The sequence below is a fragment of the Lacerta agilis genome, chromosome Z (assembly GCF_009819535.1).
Source record: "Lacerta agilis isolate rLacAgi1 chromosome Z, rLacAgi1.pri, whole genome shotgun sequence".
NCBI lineage: Eukaryota > Metazoa > Chordata > Lepidosauria > Squamata > Lacertidae > Lacerta > Lacerta agilis.
In genome coordinates, this window is record NC_046331.1 from 23065571 (window position 1) to 23085885 (window position 20315).

The window sequence follows — 20315 nt, forward strand, 5'->3', positions numbered from 1 at the left end:
CTATTTTTTACTTTTGATGGACAGCTGCTCTGCAGGTTCTAAGGCAGAGTCTTACCCATGTGCTACATGTTTCTTTTGAGTGGAGATGTTAGGAATCCATGGCATTTTGCTTTCATAGTATGTGTTGACTTTGCATTTAATTGTATGCTGTGGGTGGGACACATGAAGCTGCCTTCCATCTTGCTCAGTATGGTCTACATTGACTGGTAGCAGGTCTCCATGGATTCAGACAGAAATTTCTTCCATCCCTACCTTGAGATACTGGGGATTGAACCTGGGACCTTCAGAATGCAAAGCATAAACTATGCCACTGTGCCACACCCCTTCCTTTGGGGTGTTTGCGTGTAATAACGTGTTGGAACTTTCAGTTGTTTTTGGCTGCTAGTGATAAACTAGTGTAGAGTTTATCTTCTGGTACGTTTTTTGAAAGTAAGTATACTTGGCAAACCTCCCCTGAAAAAGTCTTTATAGATTAAACAATCTTTTGTATGCACATGCAGTCATAGCTAACTGGCTAAGATATTCTCTGTACTTAATTACTTTTGGAGGATGGGCACAAGATTTTAAACACTTTTGTTTATTTGAGTTAACTCTTGGAAGTTGCTGACTCGTATCCTGCAGTCTACCAGCCTAAAATAACAAATTAGAGAGAGAACCTAATCTGCAGGCAAAGCAGATACTGGCTGCTGAATATACAATGAGTTCTTAAGTTGAAGGGTTTTGGTGGGGGGAATGTGAGAATGTCCAGGAAAGCAAAGAGAGCTAGATGCATGGAACAGGTAAAAGAAAAATAGAGGCTTGTTGAAGGAAAGACCTTCTTGCTGCACAGAAGGTCCCAAGTTCCCTATCTGAAACTCTGGAGAGCAGCTGCCTGTCTACATAGACAGTACTGAGTCAGATGGGCCACTGGTCTGACTCAGTACAAGTCAGAGAAAGTACAGTACTTAAAAAGTTCCCTTTTAAGGTTGTCAAGCAGGACTTCATCAAGGCAGTGTTCTTATGTTAAAATTCCCCTTTTCAGTGTGAAACATGTGGCCAGTCAAGAAGCTAGAGGTGATCAAACACTGCAGTTAAATGAATGCCATTGACAAGGCTGGTGGATAGGAGACAGCAATGGGGGCTCAACACTACGGTACCTGTTATATGATTTTTGGGAGAGCCAAAATCTGACATGCACTGACTTGATCCTGCTCACCAGCACTTTAGCTAGCATGTGTTTATGCATGGTCTCGATGAGTACATCTCCTGTTACTTGCTTGGTATGTATTTGGAGAAACGCCATAAACTCAGTCAATCCCCACATGCCTCTCTCCTCATATTCATTGTCACGTACTTGGGCTATTGAAGCAACAATATCTGCTACATTAGTGTTTCATGTTTGCCTAGTGATATTTATGCTTCATAAAGGAAACACATGAAAATATAATAGAAAAGTATTGTAGGAAGAAAATGTTTTCTTTCGAATTCTGAGGCGTGTGGTGTTGATATGCTGTCACATGGCACTCAAATTGTGAGATGCATATCAACACCACACGCCTCAGAATTCAAAATGTCCCCAAACACGGCCCTCCAGGTGTTTTGGGACTACAACTCCCATCATCCCTGACCACTGGTCCTGTTAGCTAGGGATGGTGGGAGTTGTAGTCCCAAAACATCTGGAGGGCCGAGTTTGCCTATGCCTGCTTTAAATTAATTTTGCGTAGTACTTCTTTACCCAACGATCCATTGTTAGGGGATGATGGTTTGCCATACAGATTCTCCTTTCTCCCTTCCCCACCAGACGTTCCTGGTGGAAACTAGACTACTGCAATGTGTTCTATGTAGGGTTGTCTGGAAGCTTCAGCTACTGCAGAACGCAGTGACTTAACTGCTGGTGGGGGCAGATAGAATGTGGTACCTGCACTGACTACCTAGCCAAATTCAAAGTTACTGCTTTGACAGACAAAGCCCTGAACAACTTGAGCTCAGGACTCCTTAGCCCTTATATCCCAGCTGAGGGATATATCAGTTGTTCCCTGTGTTACAGAGACCCAGCTGGCATCAACTAGAAGTTGGGCAATGAGTATTGCCCGTTCCATATTGTGAAAGGCTCTTCCACCAGACATTAGGCAGGCACCCTTACTTTTGACTTTCAGACATCTCTTGAATACCTTTTTAATGCTGTAGGCCTTAATAGCTGTTTAATTTTTAAGTTTTTGATTAGCTGCTCACTTTAATTATTTATCTGTATTGTTTTTAATGGTGCTTTCTGTGTTAATGTTGCACACTGCCTTGATGTTTTATGATATGGGGTACCAAAAAATTTAGAAATAAATTCCTGACAGCATCTTTCAGCAGCATAGAGCAACACAATATGGGGCCAATCGGTGTAGCAAGCTGGAACACATGGAAGGCAGGTACAGTCTGGAGTGTATGGAGCAGTCATAGTGTATGGAGCAGGTACAGTCTGGAGTCAGCTGCAAGAAGTTTCCATATGGTGGCTGTCAGTCAGCACCAGCCTAGTATGTCTGTTGAAGAACAGGCTCTTTGAGCAATGAACTTCTCCCTTCGAACAGAGTCTGAAGATAGTCCTAATTAGGAATACCAAATTTTTCTCATGGTATCCACTCTTGAAAATGGAGCGTTTTAGAGCTGTTTATCTGACCAAACTCTCACCAGCTTCCTTATGAAATATCTACATTGAGCTGCATTCAAATGATGCAGTTTTGGATGGCAACTACAACAAGGTTCCATATGCAGACAGACTTCATTTTTGTGGTCAGTCTCAAGTTGAAGACTTCACTCATTATCTGTTAACCTGCCCTTTATGTAGACACCCAAGAGATCGCTTTATGAACTTTATTCACACAAGCAAGCAGGTACACCCCAGCAGAAATGATCTGGTTTCTTTTGAATGGCGATAATAGCTTTGTAACACACAAAGTGGCCCTCTATGCACTGGCTACAAAGAAGCAGGAGGAGGAGTTGTTAAATAAAATTGTCGTGGTGATTCAGAGATTTACAGTAATTTGAAATCAAGCTGGATATGAGTTTGCTGGTGTCTGGCAACCTCTCTCTTACATCATGGATGTTGGCTCTTATTATGGTTATATGATCTGTACTGTTTTATTGGTACTGTTGCTGTGGGTTTGTCATGGCCTTTGGATAGAACAGGGGTCAGCAACCTTTTTCAGCCATGGGCTGGTCCACCGTCCCTCAGACCATGTGGTGTGCCAGACTATATTTTGAAAAAAAAATAATGAACAAATTCCTATGCCCCACAAATAACCCAGAGATGAATTTTAAATAAAAGCACACATTCTACTCATGTAAAAACACCAGGCAGGGCCCACAAATAAACCAGAGATGCATTTTAAATAAAAGCACACATCCTACTCATGAGAAAATACCAGGCAGGACCCAAAATAACCCAGAGATGCTTTTTAAATAAAAGGACACATTCTACTCATGTAAAAACATGCTGATTCCTGGAACAGCCGTGGGCTGGATTGAGAAAGCGATTGGGCTGCATCTGGCCTACGGGCCTTAGGTTGCCTACCCCTGGGATAGAACAATAAATTTATATAGATTGGTTGATCCTAAGACCTGCTTTTTCACTTTTTTGAATATTTTTCTGCAGTTTTTTTTTTTAATTTTCATGTGTCTGCTTACATCCTGCCACTACAAAGAGAGCTCAAAATGTGGGTTGCAGTAATTAACCATAAAATTGTTTGTTTGTGTGTCTCTGCTTTGTGTGTCACAGAATATAATTTGCAATATAGCTTGCCTACCATATTAGCTGTACCACTGATCAAAGGCATACAAATTTATTTCATTTACGTGGACTAGAGTGGTGTGAAGCTTCCAGCAGTTATTTATTTATTTATTTATTTCATCCATTTTTCAAGGGGAGATTACATTTTAATCCTATCTCTTAAACCTTTAAACAGCTTTTTTGACACTCTAGATTCAGATGTTTTAAGTGTGTGCATTTCAGGTTTTCTTTTCATACATCTTGGTTAATAAAGTTTTCTCTTGGCTGTGTTTTTGGAAGAGGTCCAATACTCACTTGTGCTATAAATAGGTATTTCAGCCTATCCTCTGCTAACTTTAGCTCCTATGTACTCTCTGAACAATGTCTGAAAGAATGTGCTTCATGGAGAAGTTGCTTAGTTGGCATTCTGTTTCTTCACTAAAAAAAATAAAGCTAATGCCCACATTTGTGGTAGTAACTTTTCACCGTTTGTACAAAAGAAGCAAATGTAAGTTGAGCTTGTTTGGTCATGTCCAAAGTCATTTCTGCAGCCATCACTTAAAACGGGAGTGGAGTCTACGGCCTTCCAGAAGTTACTACACTTGATCTTAGCCAAAAGGCTGAGAAGTGATGGCCCTCTAGATGTTATTGCACTCCAGTACCTATCAGCTTCAGCCTTTATAGCCAATGGTCATGAATGATGGGAGTAATAGCCCAACAACATCTGAAGGGGGAGTGCAGTGGCTATGCCTGGCCTAAAGATTGTTGTCAAAAGAGAAAAAATGAGTTGAAAATTCCATTTGCTTATTGCAAATACACAACATGACAAATTAAAATATCACCTCTGAGAAAACGTGGCGAATGTGCAAAGCTGTGAACATGCAGTTTTATAATCTCTGCATTTACAGTTGTACCTTGGAAGTCGAACGTTTGACTTCCGAAACATTCGAAAACCAAAGCGCAGCAGCCAATCGGAAGACCCGTCAGACGTTCAGCTTCCAAAAATAGTTTGAAAACTGGAACAGTCATTTCCAGCTTTGCGGCATTTGGGAGCCAAAACATATGAGAACTGAGCTGTTCGAAAATCAAGGTACGAATGTATTGGTTTTATACAAGTCCAAGAAATTTTACCCAAGGGTTGATATGCTTTATGTAAGATAGTCCTAGCCTTTCCCTTTCCAAGTCTTGTTACACCAGTGTCGCCTTTATTCCTCTTCACTTCTCTGGCTTCAGTGTGTTTTCCCTACTCAGAATCCCCACCTCCCAGTTTCTCTTCCCATTCACTACTCAAACTTCTTTCCCTTTGTGAGCATAGGGAAGGCCTGGTTCTGGAGAAACAGGCCGAATTTCACTTCTCCCATGGTCTATAGTAATGACCACTGATGAATTGGGAGGGCAAGGAGATGGGGGTGGACAATTGTCCCATAAATTTGTCCGCCACAGAGCCCATTTTTGTGAATTGGACTAGGCCTGCTTTTGCAATTCTGCTCAGGCTCTGCTTACCAAAGCAAGGAGTGCAGCTTGCTAGAGATACAGCTAAGTAACTTGTTGCTTCTCCCCACTTCCACCAAAAAAAGGGGGGAGTAAAGCAGACAAGACAATGCATCATGGCTTATCTGTTTTCAAACCCGTTTCCTTGCTCAGCTTGAGGGGGAGAGGGTTAAGCATTTTTTAAAAATGCATCACCTTCATAGCCCTTTTCCTCCATATGGGGTGGGAGGAGATTCATTTTCTCCCTTCCTTTCGTGGATCATGGTGGAACCAGGAGAATCCTAGATGTGTTTCATATGTAGTTGTCTCCCTACCACTTTCCAGGCTACAGTAAACTGACTGAATGCTGGAAAATGACTTTTATATATCAGGGGTGCAGAGCCTGTGATCTTCTAGGTGTTGTCGGACTACAATTCCCATCATCTGTGACTTGAGGTAGGAGAACAATATCTGGAGTATCCACAGGTTCCCCATCTCCTATACAGATTCTCCATTGTCTTGGTAGATGCCTAGATTTACTGTCATTTGTGCAGGTATATCGGTTCATGTGGAAAGGCAAAAGTCATTATGGATATCCCTCCGCCCTGAAAAGTGTTTGCATTTCTGAAAACGCAAAGCAGCACCTGCAGGGCGTGTGGTGAGTTGCATTTGGTATCCCTCAGAGGAGTAATTCAGGCACTTGCTGATAAGAGCATGACAGATCCTAGATCATTTACTCTTGTAATTTGCTGGCTGACTACTAAAATAGCTTGCACATCTTTGATTTTTAGAGTACCTCCAGTGACATTGTATGAAAGTAGGTCACTGGTACAGTGTATGGAATTTGTTGTAAAACATTAATGAGGGGGTTGCTTATGGTGGGATTAAGTCTGCATAAGTAAAGTATACCATCATGGGGCAATGATGGGAACATCTGAACTTCTGAACCATTTTGCACTTCTCAGTGGTTCACTTTCCCTGTTTGCCTTCTGCTTTATACAGCAACTGAGGATAATAATCCCCTGCAAAAGGTAATCCATAAATATCTGGAACATTAATCTTCAGATTATCAGTTTCAAAGAAAAAAATACTTTCTTGAGTCCAGTTATTTAGACGCTTATTGTGGTGATTCAAAATAATGTCCAATGGGGTCCGAATAATGAATGGGGGGAGGACATTGAAAGTAAGCGATGAGGAGGCTTCATCCTTTTCCTGAAATTTCTTACCCACAGTAAGAAGTATTTTATATAATTAAGGCAGCGTTCTCTTTGAGGCAGATATCATTGCCCAAAGCAGTGGTTTTCAAACTGTGTTCAGCAATCACTGGGATGGCAGAAAGTGCAATAGCAGTTTCTCAGTGAGGAGATTATAGGTGGTGGAAAAGCTTCCCCTAAATGTTTTAATAAATAATATAAACTAACAATTCAGTTCCAATAAAGATATTAAACCATTCCAATAATAGCACAGATTTTTATATTGTTTAATTAGTGTAACCTCTGTTTAGATCAGTGGTTCAATGCATCTAGAATGCACCCAATTAAAAGCCTGACTAAAGAGATAGTTATGGTGAAAAACAACCAGTGTTGGCACCAGATGGATTTCGAAAGGGAGGGTATTCCAAAGCCTAGGCTGTTTCACTTCCAGTCTCTTAATAATACATTATGGTTCTGTGTCATCAAAATTCCATTTTACATATCCAAGATACTTACTGTATAAACCCATTAGCAGCTGTTGTTTCCAGGTCAACTCAGAATGCTAGCAATTAGCTATGAAACCTGAGCCCAATACCATAGGCATCATGCTCTGCCATATGGTGTGTACCTATAAGGGAGTCTGTTAAGATCTCAAGGAAGGGCCCTGCTCCTGATAGCATCTGCCACTGAATAAAATATGAGTGAGAGGAGCACAGCCTGTTCAGTTATGGCACCATAACCATGAGACTTCCTTCCAAGGGAGACCCACCAGCAGAGGTTGTTTTTTTTAAAAAAAATAATCTTAGTTTTTGGCCTGTGCTGGTAATACCTACTGTTGGGGCTGAAGGCCACTGAACACAAACTGTAAAGCTTGCCACTATTTTCATTAGTCCTAATCACTTTCATTAGACCTAATCATAAAGGTATTGATCAGCTGTGGACTCAAGATGATGGTTTGTTGTAGCCAGCTTGCATTAACTTCTGATTTTCAAATACGTTTACTATCCTACATAGTGGACACAAATTCATATAAAAGTCTCACCAACTTAAATCGGTATAGGTATATGCAAATAGACTCCATATACATGAAATTGTTTGTGGATTGAGCTAACGTTTTGTTTTTTTAAGTCAATTTGAGTCATTTTTATGAGTAAAGTGATGATGATGATAAAGAACAAGTGGAGCTTATGTTGAAATTCATGGGGGAAACCCTGGTTGGTTGTCAAAGGCTTTACAATGCTTCAGGCAGGGTTTTTTTTTTTTTTTTTTTAAGAATTCTGAATATTCCCCCCTAAGCCTGAGAAAAGCTAATGTGATGAATTCTCTTAAGGGTATCCATCACCATAAACTGTGCTTATATTATTACTTGCACTGCTTGTGTGGTCTATGTAAAGGGTTCTATGAGTGTGGCACCCTGACTGCCTTTTGCCTTGCGTTGAGCTCTGAGCAGCAACACTTTCTGCACTTGAGCAGGTTGGTGTACTCACAATGAATTTGCCAGTGTTGCTGTGAATAGCTTTTGCTCTCCTCCTGTTTCTGAAAAAGGCTGTCTGCAAACAGTGGCTTTGCCTCAGAAGTGGCAGCTTTTCTTTTGTGCAGACTTGTGTGCTTACCAGCCTCACTTGCAGAAAGTTCGTGGCACTCTTGATATTGAGGACCAAAGATTTTCCAGACACTGCACTGGAATAGAGTGTGACGAGAGAGATCTTTTTCATAGAAGCCTTAAACCACTACAGTCGTACCTTGGTTGTCGAACAGAATCCATTCTGGAAGTCCGATCCAGACTTCCTGCAGTCAATCGGAAGCTGCAGAAGCTGCACCAGACATTCGGCTTCCAATGAACACTTGTAAACCGGAACACTCACTTCTGGGTTTGCAGCATTCGGGAGCCAAAACGTTCAAGTCACAAGGCGTTCAGAATCCAAGGTACGACTGTATTTTCCCTAAACTTGTGATAGCGGATGAACGCTTCATTTATTTTCTTTTTCCTGATTCAAACATCTTCACTCCCATCCTGGAAAACGTTTCCTTTTCCTATGCAAATTAGGAAAGTTTTCAGTATGAATCAGAAAATTTTATAATGTCCTAGAGAGTGATCTAATTTAGCATATTTGCTTTACTTCTGTTTAGAGAACAAAGCTAAAAACTTGGAAACTGCCAAGCTTTCCATTCATTGTTGCTAATGAAATTATGAAATTGAAAATTTTCTGCAGAAAAATTAAGCCGGCGGAGGGGGGGGGGTGTTTCCCCACTCCCTGTGTGAATACATTAGTCCAGGGGTCAGCAACCTTTTTCAGCCGTGGGCCAGTCCACCGTCCCTCAGACCATGTGGTGGGCCGGACTATATTTTGGGGGGGAAGAATGAACAAATTCCTATGCCCCACAAATAACTCATAGATGTATTTTAAATAAAGCTCAGAGTCTACGTAAAAACACCAGGCAGGCCCCACAAATAACCCAGAGGTGCATTTTAAATAAAAGGACACATTCTGGCCCCCGGGCCTTAGGTTCCCTACCCCTGCATTAGTCACTCTCCTGGGCACATTTCGTTCAAGGAATGGTAATTCTGCTGCTTTCCTTCCTCAGCTGAATGGAATGATTGAGAAGTATCTTCTGAGGTACTGCAGAAATCCTTTCCTGTGCAGCTCAGTCTGCCTACGTGTAATTGCATATTCCTCCTGTTCACCCTACCTTCAAGCTTATCCCCTTCCACTATTATCTACCTTTTGCCTGTTTCTACATTTTAAGCTCCTTGAGGCAGGGACCTTTCTTCTTCCTTGCGAATGGGATACATGGATGACACTATATCAAGGACAGAGGTGGATTTAGTTAAACACAACTGGTTCCTCTGCTCTGGATGCTGAGCCTAAGGGGCACAGTTGGGTGTCGCAGCTATGATGTAGTGAATTGATCAGAAAAGAAGGCAAGAGGCGGGGGGGGGGGCACACCGAATATTGGGCTTGCACAGGGCACCACTGAAATTTGGAAGACAAAAAATCTGCCCATACATTTGTTTCTCACAGCACGCTAGCATTGCTTTCTTGGCATGGCATTTGGGAATTACCAGCGTAAACAGACTAAAATTATTGATAATTGCCTACTTTCTCAGTGTAACTTGCTCTGGCCTGCCTCAGAGTTTCCTTACAGGTCTGTATGCACTTCTGCTACCTTTTCCCATCATTGGGAGATGTTCTCTGATTTCCTCCACCCTGTTCTTTCTAAAGCAGGGATGGAAACTCAAACTTCCATGAGTACCAACCAACCTGTTTCCCTATCTGTGATATAGAGGCCGGTGGATGTTGGGAGTCTGTTGACCTGGTTGATGGTTGGGTTGCTCTGGGTTTTTTTGGGGGGGGGGTTAGGATGTCTTTCCTCCTGCATTGATGTTCTCCCATTCTGTTATTTTAATCATCTTTCTGTGGTTTTATATTTTATGAGTTGAGTGCAAACTGTAGCAGCCCGGGAAGGAGCATTATATGTGGCAGCCCCTAAGCTATGCAGTTCTCTCCTCACAGAGGCATGGCATCTTCATTGTATAGCTTTTATCGTGTGCTGAAGATGCCCCTCTTTATCTTGGCCTTTGACACTGGAGATAAATTTTTATGACCCACCCTATTCTTCAGGTTGTAAGTTCCTTTAACTGGTTTTAAACTTGCATTTTATATTGTTGTAACCTACCCTTGGACCTTACAGTCAAGGGTAGATAAGAAGGCCAAGAAACAATAATAGTAAGGCTAATGAGATTTCTCTTCAGCGTATTGGGATGGAAATCTACAGCCTTCATGTGAAATGCTCCTGTTTTTCCCACTTACCGTAAGCTCACAGTTAACCACTTATCTGGCCACTTGTGGAAAGTTAATTGTTTCTAGGTGTGTGTGTCGACGCATAATTCAGAAGTGTGTGAGTTATCAAGAGGGAGGGGGTAGTCAAATTTGTGGATAGGCTTTAAACATTTTTATCCTACCTTGGGGGAAAATTGTAGGCAGCTTCCAATAAAATGGAAACATCACTGAAGTAGAATGCTATTATTCAAAACAAATGTGGTAAAATTAGCAGTACTTGGAATACAGCAGAAGCAATAAAATCTCAAAATCAGCACTAAATTCAGCTTTGCTATTTATTCAAAGCGTGGGACAGATAGAGCAGATTTAAACTACCAGGTTTTAAAGTTTAATTTAAAACAGCTTGCTGGGGCTGATAGGAACTGTAGTACAAAACATAATGAGGGCACCAGGTTGTGGAAGGTTGATCTACAGTCAGAAGCAGTAGTGAAACATGTTGTGTATCATATAGTGTTGCATAGGAAGTTGGAGAAGTGCTTGAAAAGTATTCTCTCCTTCCTATTCATTTCCTTCCACTAACCTGTATTTTTGACACCTCAACTACAACAGCATTCTCAAGAACATGTGCAATGAGCCTTGAGGCATATTTATAGTAATACTGTTAACAGCATTTCACAAGCATAGTTTTGTTCTCAACTATGAGGTGGAAGACTTGATTTGATCACAGTCAGAACTCCTGTCATGTTCTCCTTTCCCCCTTCCTCTTTCCCAAACAGCCCACTCTTTGTAACGTGGAAGATTGGTCGAGACAAACGATTGCGTGGATGTATAGGTACCTTTTCTGCCATGAACCTGCATTCAGGACTCAGGGAGTACACGCTTACTAGGTAAGATTTTGTTTCTTTTCATTTATCTCAGCCACACTCAGCTGATAGGAATTTCTGACCACTTGAAATGCAGTAGGTTTTTTTCTCTCACAGTTAGTGATTCTATAGGCCAGTTGTCACAAAATCTTGTAACTGGGTTCTGGTGTTTTGTTTTGTTTTTGTTTGTTTGTTTTGGTGGCCTAAAAATTTCTGTGGCTTTTGTATAACAGACCCGTATCATAGCACCTTTATCCAAAAGGCAGATAATCTGAGATTTAAAAAATAATAATATTTGAGCTAAGTGTGACACAAAACCTTGTGTGTGTGTATAAAGCTTGGATGGACACGTTCAACATTCTCAAACAGCAGGTATTCTCAGTTCCTCTCCAGCAGGTGTTTCCAATCAGCTGCAATTAACTTAATCCTACACAGTTCCATGACACCTTATTTTTCAGGGGCATCTTGTTCTTGAGTGGGAAGCTGCTGGACTGGGGAGGTAAGTAGTAATTAACCCTTCACTTCCCTGGCACCTGATGCCACCTGTGAGTCACACCTAGGCTGATACATAATTTTTTATAGCAGTGGCCAATGATAGAATTAGTATCTGGACTTCAGTCTCTCTTGGATTTTTAGGTGATTTTATGTTTTCTGAAAGATGGGTATACTGGATCAGAGTTAGCTAACCTCTGTTCTTTCTGTGTGCCTTTTCAATCTTCAGGCAATGGTCCAGGGCCTGGAAATGTATTTTGCCATGCAATATGTTTACTTGAGTCAGCTGCCCACACTGGTGTCAATAATTGCACAAATGATTGAAATTTGGGAATGGCAACAAAATTTTCCATTGTGTGTCATAAGAAGAGTACTTCTGTTCAGGGCTCCAGGGAACAGGAACCTTTCAGGTCTTGCTGGGGCAATGTGTGCATGAGACAGAGACAAGAGATTTGGCACTCCGCATCCAGCCTTTGGGACTCTCTCCAGCCCCACTCCAAGCCCTCCTTGAGTGCTTTGTCTGCCTGGAATATGCCATTAAAACTTTTACAATGCCTCATGGTTGCCTGGATGGAGTGATGGGTGTGTGTGTGTGTGTGTGTGTGTGTGTGTGTGTAGAAACACATGGCTTTTGCATGCCTGGATGTGACCTGCTGTATAGCGGTAACAGTCACATCCATTGCTCTGCCTGCTTTTGTCTGTGGTTCTGCCCACACTGACATACAGCTTTTAGAAAGTTGCCCATAAGGGAATATGGCCTTTGGGCTGAAAAGGGTTGCTCACCTTTGTGCTAGAAAGATCAGGTTGCAGGTGAACTGAAAACTGTCAAGAGACCCCCAAGAGCCTCTGCCTGTCAAAGTAGATAATATTGAGCTAGTTGGACTACCAATCTTCTTCCTGTGCTCTTAATAGTGCTTAAAAGTTCAGGTTTCGGGCTGCCAGTCCCAAATGTTAACATTTCATGTTCATGTGGTTGGGGGTAGAAAGTGGGAGAGGGAAACAGGGTCCTTGCAGAAACATCCCTATACAGTGGATGGAGGGGAATTATTTTTATTTTAATGATGTACATTCCTTCGACACTAAGTGCATACTTAGCGTCATCTTGGAGTCCCTCGGCTTCTCTGCCTGGCACAGGTCTCTTAGTGTGTAGACCCAGGCCATTGAGCCCAAGCTTCTACAGCCACTGTCCACCATGAACCAGCAGTTGCAGCAACAGCAGCAGATATGTGCTATGTTTAAAATAATAATTTATTCTATTGCTAATTAAGTTGTTTTAAATGTTTATTTTATATTTTAGTTTATTTTTGGAATGTTTAAGATTTTTTTTTGTTAACTTCATTTCATTAAATGTGTGTTCTATACTTGACCTCCTTTATTATGTTTTATTTTGAAATCTTTAAGTTGTAGTTTACTGTTAATTGTGTCCTTTATAGTTGATTTTCGTTTGTAATGTTTTGTTTTAGATCGTTTTATTTGATGTTTTAATGTAGGTTGTAAACTGCTTTGAGATTTTTTTATTACAAATCTAAAGTGATATAAAATAAAATTAATAATAATAATAACAACCGTGATCTGCCTCACTCCAGGATCCTTTCTGTAAACTGTTCGCAACTTGATCAAGCCAGTTCCTCACCTCCAATTTCTTTCTTTTCCCCCTTTCTCAACTAACTACTCTACATTCTGTACTTTTCAGTCTATTTACAACCTGAAAGTTCACAGGTGCTTGAAAGTCCATTTTTCTGTTTGTTTGTTTTATAAATACTTTCATTTACAGGCTCATATACTTTTCTATACCTAGGAAGCCTCCTGAGCATGTATAAAGTACACCTTTATTTCTGGGTGGCCTTGTTTCACTTCCGGACTGAAAACAAGTTCAGATGGTTGCACAGTGCTGATCAGGGCACACATGGTGTTTGAAAGTATAAAGGAGAGAATCACCCCCTCTTTGCCTTACTTTTGAAAACTGTTCTTTCCCCTTAAAACTGAATTGTTTCGGTAGCAACGTAAGAGGAAAAATGACTATTACTCATACTTAATCTAAGCACAACTGCAAGGGCTTCTGATTAGGCATGTAGCTATGTGATGTTGAATGTTATCTGCTAACTCTGTTCTATCCTGTTTCCCCTTCATTATTGTTTTCTTTTAAAGCAAGTCACGAACCAAGTATTACTGCAAATCTATTAGGCTACTTTTGTGATATACAAATGGCATGATACTTGTTCTGTTTCTTTGTATCACTTGTTATTCCTATGGTAATAAAAGGTAAAGGACCCCTGGACAGTTAAGTCCAGTCAAAGGTGACTATGGGGTTGCAGCGCTCATCTCGCTTTCAGGCCGAGGGAGCCAACTTTTGTCCACAGACAGCTTTCTGGGTCATGTGACCAGCATGACTAAACCGCTTCTGGCGCACAGAACTTCGTGATGGAAATCAGAGCACACAGAAACGCTGTTTACCTTCCCGCTGCAGCGGTACCTGTTTATCTACTTGCACTGGTATGCTTTTGAACTGCTAGGGTCAAAAGCACACCAGTATTTCTATGATCCTTGTTTATACAACCTAGTAATAATTATTTTTTAAGTGAAACTTAGCTTGTAATTTTAAAAGACATTTTGTAATTGGTTTTATACTTGTAAGCTGCTTAGAAGCCACATTGAGTAGCAAATTGACTGACTGACTGACTGACTGATTGATAGAGAGAAAAATAAATAAATAAATGATAGTAGTACAGTGTTTTTCAACCACTGTTCCGCGGCACACTAGTGTGCCGCGAGATGTTGCCTGGTGTGCCGTGGGAAAAACGTCCCGGCCGTTGTTGTTGCCTTCCTTCAGCTAATCAGGGTCAGCCCGCGCGTTTGTACACAGAGCCGAAAAGAGACGCCGGCTGCCTCAAAAGTGCCTCCCTCCTTCCTTCGCCCTCCCGCCAGCCAATCGTCTGCGCCCTCCGGCCTGCCGGAGTTCCCCGCCTCCTCGGCCGTCGGCGTGGCCCTGAAGGGGTCCTGCGCTCCGCACGCGCCTTGTCGCGAGTGGGGTTCCGAGGCCAATCGGATTTGGGAACTTGGGCTGCTCCTAAGTGGAGGGAGAAGAAGTCCGGTTGCAGCTTCTTTCCCAATAGGAGTGCGATCCCGTTAAAGTGACTGGGAAATGGGCCAACGCGGGGTGAGGGGCGGGGCCGGCAACGTGCTATAAAGGCGCGAAGGCGTGTGTGGTGATGGCGCTTGGTGGCATGCGCGTGCGTGAGATTTTGGCGGCGCGAGGAGGACGAGTTGGTCTCGCTGCCGCCGCCGCCTCCCCCGCAACCTCCTCGCTCGGCTGCGCTGCTCGGCCGGCGCCCTGAGGGGACGTGGCGGGTAAGTAGCGGGCACGAGGCAGCTCTGGTGGTCAAGCGAGGGAAGAGGTTTGAAGGCGGCAAGAGGGAGGCTGGAGCGGCGGCAGCGGTTTTCTGAAGGGAGCCCTGTCGTCCCCGAGTCTGCAGGAGGAAGGAGCAGGCTCGCTTTCTGAGGCTGCCTTAGCGGAGCTTCCCTTCGGGAAGGGCTTGGCCTGGGGCTTCGCTGGAGGGCGGAATGAGGGGCGCTTCTCGCCGGCTGGTTTGCGTTTCTGACCCGCCCTGAACTAGTGCAACAGGCAAATCAACAAGCATTCTCTCACCTTTTGTCCTGGCCAGCAAAAGTATAACTTTGGATGCAGCAATGGATCTGCCCCACTGCTGGAGGTGGGGCTTGGGGCTTTCTGTGTCCATCAGTGCAAACCTTATGCATTGGTCATTCGTTATAGTTTTGGAGCCTTAACAATCTTATAAACAAACATCACTAATTTTCCTAACTGAAAACTGTGGTTCTGAGATGCTTGGACACACCTGCCCAATTTGTTCAATGTTGCATCATACTGTTGTCATTTTAAAGATCATTATTTAAAGGAGACCAGGGGCTGAAGTGGATATTTTTGAAGCATATGCTTTTGTTTTTATAACCAAATAAATTATTGTGAGATGCTCAGACTCTTAAGTTTTACAGACTTCACCAGAAGTGATCCTGCTCTTTATTATGTTCTCCCCCAAAATAAAAGCAGGGAGGGAGGAATAAAAAAAAAAAACCCAAGGAAGCCTAATTGCCAGAGGAGGAGCTAGCTGCTCCAGCACCCTAAGCAGCACACATGCTGTGCACCGCTGGGGGGGGGGCAAGTCAAGCGTCCCAGGGCACTGCCCATGGTGAGGGTCCCAGGGGGACAGCACGGTGTGGACAACCACTGCCGTGAATTGTACACAAGATCATCACAAAAAAGGGAAACACCACATTGGCTGGGCTTTGAAGTGTGGCATGGCAGTTAATTATATCATGTCAGGATGTCTCAGGAGCTTCTCCACTCATGTCTTTGTCACAAAAAGTCACTCAGGTACAAGACTAGAGTCCCTCAGACCTTACTTGGGGCTGGACTATATTTTGAAAAAAATATGAACAAATTCCTATGCCCCACAAATAACCCAGAGATGCATTTTAAATAAAAGGACAGGTTCCAATTCTGTAAAAACACGCTGATTCCTGGACCATCCGCGGGCAGCATTTAGAAGGTGATTGGGCCACATCCGGCCCCCGGGTCTTAGTTTGGGGACCCCTGCTCTTAAGTCCAAGAATTATAAAATACTTTCTTTGTGTTTATTTGATTCCTATTCAAGAGAATTACTTTATATATAGTTAATATAGGCATAGAGTTAATTTTTAAAACATTTTCTAATGGTGGTGTGCCTCGTGATTTTTTTCATGAAACAAGTGTGCCTTTGCCCAAAAAAGGTTGAAAAACACTGTAGTAGTAGTAGTAGTAGTAGTAGGTAAAATCTGGTAGCTCTACCAGACTGTGGGAAATTATAAAAATTACTATATGGGCCAGCATAAATGGGCTACCACTTGGCCAGAGATTCCTCTGTCTGCCAATAGATTGTATCATTCCGTAACTCTTTAAATGGAAACAATAAAAAAGCTAGCAGCAAAGAGTGGCTGGGGCAACCAAGTCAGATGGGCAGGGTACTCCTACTCCTACTCCTACTAATAATAATAACAACAGTAATAATACTTTAGCCCTTTAATTTCCCTTTGAGTTCTGAAGGTGAAAGACAAAGTTGGGACACACACACACAAATCTGTCCCAGGCACATACTTGCGTAGCACCTGGACATTTGATTTAGGTGCCCTGGAGTCTTAAATATTTTTTCCCCCACAGGGCAGACCACCTGTAGATCTGGTACTGGCTTCTTGGATATTCCCAAACTCAGTCTTAGTTAAAAATTATAATTTCTTTTTCCTTTTTACTGTGAATACTCCATATTTTTGCTAATACAGTAAGCTTGCAACTTAATGTGGGGGTTACAGTCCAGGGATTTCGCCTAAAGCCAAAATAGTGTTTAGTCCAAACCCTTTGGATTCAATGGTGGCTGGGATTGCCAAAGTCATTTCCCCCAGAACCCTGCCCCCTTTCTTCCCCTTTTGGTGTATTTATTTTTTCTTTGGGAACATTTCCCAAAGAAAAGGATATATACTTTTGTCAGATTGTATGTAGCCACGGTCAATTCTCTGCAGAACGCCTCTGCAATCTAATTTTTCTTCAGTCTGATACAGAATTGATGCCAACAATGTTTCTCATAAAAATAATTGATACCTTGCCATTAGTGCCTTGTAATTTGCAATATTAAATAGCAAGAGCCCCAGAAGAATTCTGTCTTCTTGCTAATGAGTCTACTTGCCTGCCCACTTTGTCAAAAGGAGTCATTATTTGTTGGCCCTTACGATGCCCTTGGGAGACCTTCACCCCACCACAAAATGAGGAGCTGGGTGAGTCGGGAGAAAAGGAAATGTCTGTTCCCTGCACTGGATACAGACTTTTGTGATGTTGTCCTGTTGCTGGGCCCAATATTGACTTTTCCTGAGTTCCCTTTTGAAACTTTCATAATTCCTAGAAGAAAGGGATCAGCTACCCCTTTTGGAGCCAGTTTAATAGGGTCTGAATAGCATCTTTTATATGCTGTGGAAGCAATGCCTGGATGCCAATAACTGAAGAATTTGCTTTATCAATGTGGAAATGGGAGTTGGATCTTATGGTTCCCAGCTCTGATGACCTTGAGGGGTGGGACAGTTTAAGGGATAATCTTCACTTCCAGCCACAGAGGGATCTGATGTAACAAATATTAATGTGTTGCATCACTGGCATGAGACAAATCTGTTTTGTGCTTACCCTGACTACTCATAAATTTATTTCTGGCAATCTAACTCTCTTGCACACTCTGAAGGAGAGGAATCTGAGGGCTGTGGATTTGATTTTTCATTGAGTATTTTTGCTTTCTTGTGATTTGTCTGAACAGTTTCACAAACCTTTGCTATTCAAATTCTTTTTATGCTTTATATACTCAGCAGCCATCCTTTGGGAAAGCCCTTTTTTGAGGAACTGCTACAGCCCTGTTTGCACTTTCTTTGGGTGGCTATTGTCTTTGTACTGTCCCCAGTTGATAGCAGATGTTCAAAGATGCACTGCAGCAGCCTGGCTTTCGGAGACCATATCTTTATAGCCCAAGGGCCAAACTACACATGACAAGGACATCCATGTTTGTTCACATCTGTTCAATTCATGTACAAAGTGCAGGAAAGTCTAATTTCTGTGCTGTTTGAATCAGGGGAGCCAAACCCTCTGCCTTTTCTGCTTTACTGACTTGCAAACCTTACCGAGTTACAATAATTTCTTAACTTGACCCCAACTTATCTGCTCTGATATGAGAAGTGATCGCTGGGCTTGTGTGCTTTAAGTGAGGCTGGAAGAGAGAGAGGCCACCTAGTAGTGAGCTCACAGCAGAGATGAGAATCAAATTGAGGGCATGCTTTGTTGTAGCCCAAGCTCTGGGGCACTGCACTACAGCAGGTTCAGTCACTGAAATAAGTTTAGATTGGCTGGTAGGTCACAAGGTGGCAGTTTTCAGGACTGCATTCCTGTCTTGACAGGTGGTAGGCATATAGTGGAGTGTGCTTCATATCATTATTGCTGTGGATTTTGTAACATTATATTTTGCATTTCCAGAATTTCAGCTTTTTGAATCGAATGCAGGGAGTTCACCATCTGGTATGCTCAAAGCCTGTAGCTTCATATATTTCCACATGGTTGTCACAGTAGCTTCTTGCTTTACATTATTGTGCAGTAGTTAGAAAATAGCCTGGGGCAATCTTTGCCAACCAGGTGCCCTCCTGATGTTCTGGGCTGCAGCTTCCTTCAGCCCAGCAAGTATGGCCATGCTGGCTAGGTCTGATGAGAGTTGTGGTCCAAAACATCTGGAGGGCACCAATTTGGCAAAGGCTGGCCAAATGATCTTTTGAAAAGGTGATCAGGAAAAAAAGGATTGAGAAATAATTTTATGCCTGGTAATGTCACTCTTTGTAAGGAAGGAATAAATAGTGGAATTGGTATTTTCAGAACTAACTTTTTATGCTAATATTTTTATTAAAGGGAGAGGTGAGCCAGGTGCACGAGTGTAACATGTTTTCCCCTCATTCATGAAGTCAAAGGTTTCAATGTAATGAAAAATCAGCTTTCCTAACATTACTGGCACTGATCCTGTCCCTCTCCCCATCCTATCTGAATGACATGGAATTGAGTTCTTGTTAACTGGCCACATCACATAGATTATGTAGAAGGGGTGAGACTACCCACAGTGAAGAACATTTCTGGCTATATGTTTCATGGATTTTTCTTTTGGCACAGTCTTTACTGTTCTTCATGACTATAAATGTGATGATACGGTAGTAGGAAAGAGAAATGTTTTTTAAAATATGCTGAAGCATTTGTTGTATTTTGCACCCAAATAGTGTACGGCAGACCAAATGTATGATTTTGAGTAAACCAGCAGAATGTGTGATTTTTAGCAATCTAGATTATGAAAAAAATTGCCTTGTGTTTTCCAGCTTCTTCAAGAATTTACTGACCTTGGAAGCAGTTTACTACACCATTTCAGAACAGGTTGACAAACTATTTTTCATGTATTGTTGAGCAGTCGTTCTTGAGGCTCTCCTCTTGAATTTGTTATAGTCTTACTATCTTTATTTCCTTTAACCCCATTTGGCAGGGGTGGGTGAAGAAATTCTCAAATTGAAGTTTCCATTATCCTCTAGAATGCTAGTCAACCACTGGGTTCCTTGGGCATTTCTAGTTTTGAGACCTATTTCCCAAGGGTCCCTGTGCATGGAATGCTCTTGGCCCAGATTCCTGCTGTCTAATTAAGACTTTGCAGCAGGATCTTTCTGGTGCAACATAGTAAACCTAAACAAGGAAAGATAGAGGGGCATATGCAGCATCAGTGAGGTAGGGACTGAGCCAGGCAAGCCCATTCTGAACTGGGCCTGACATTTAAACAGAGATTGGAGTTGTCTGGGTCTGATTCAGAATTTATTTGAAGATGCTATAAAACATAAATTCATAGTCCAAACCGCTTTCTGACCATTCCTAACTTTAACATTGTTACCACCTTCATGTCATGAAGGAAGCATGACTTTGAGCAGGTGTTAATTGACCAAGACGTTTTGCTAGCCTTAGTGTTGATGGTAATTTGTATGTTAACTGACAGGGGTAGGGGTAGAGTTTTAAGGTAGTGGAGTCCATGATTCTTGGCCTAGCAGGATTCTTTTTGACTGCAATATAGATCTATTTCACTTCTATGAAAGGGGAATGAAGAAGAAACAAAATTTGTACCCCATAACACAGATAATGTGCATGCATGTATACTGTTTAAAGTAGTGATGTAAGCACTTGGAGATA

General features: G+C 42.1%; 1 protein-coding gene across 1 annotated transcript in view; it reads left to right on the forward strand.

Moving 5' to 3' along the window:
- AMMECR1 (AMMECR nuclear protein 1) overlaps nucleotides 1–20315 on the forward strand; it is a 96928-nt gene that overhangs the window by 31538 nt on the left and 45075 nt on the right. The window contains exon 2 of the mRNA XM_033138376.1: nucleotides 10955–11065. Coding sequence (XP_032994267.1) covers nucleotides 10955–11065 — 111 coding nt within the window. The remainder of the gene's footprint in view (nucleotides 1–10954; nucleotides 11066–20315) is intronic.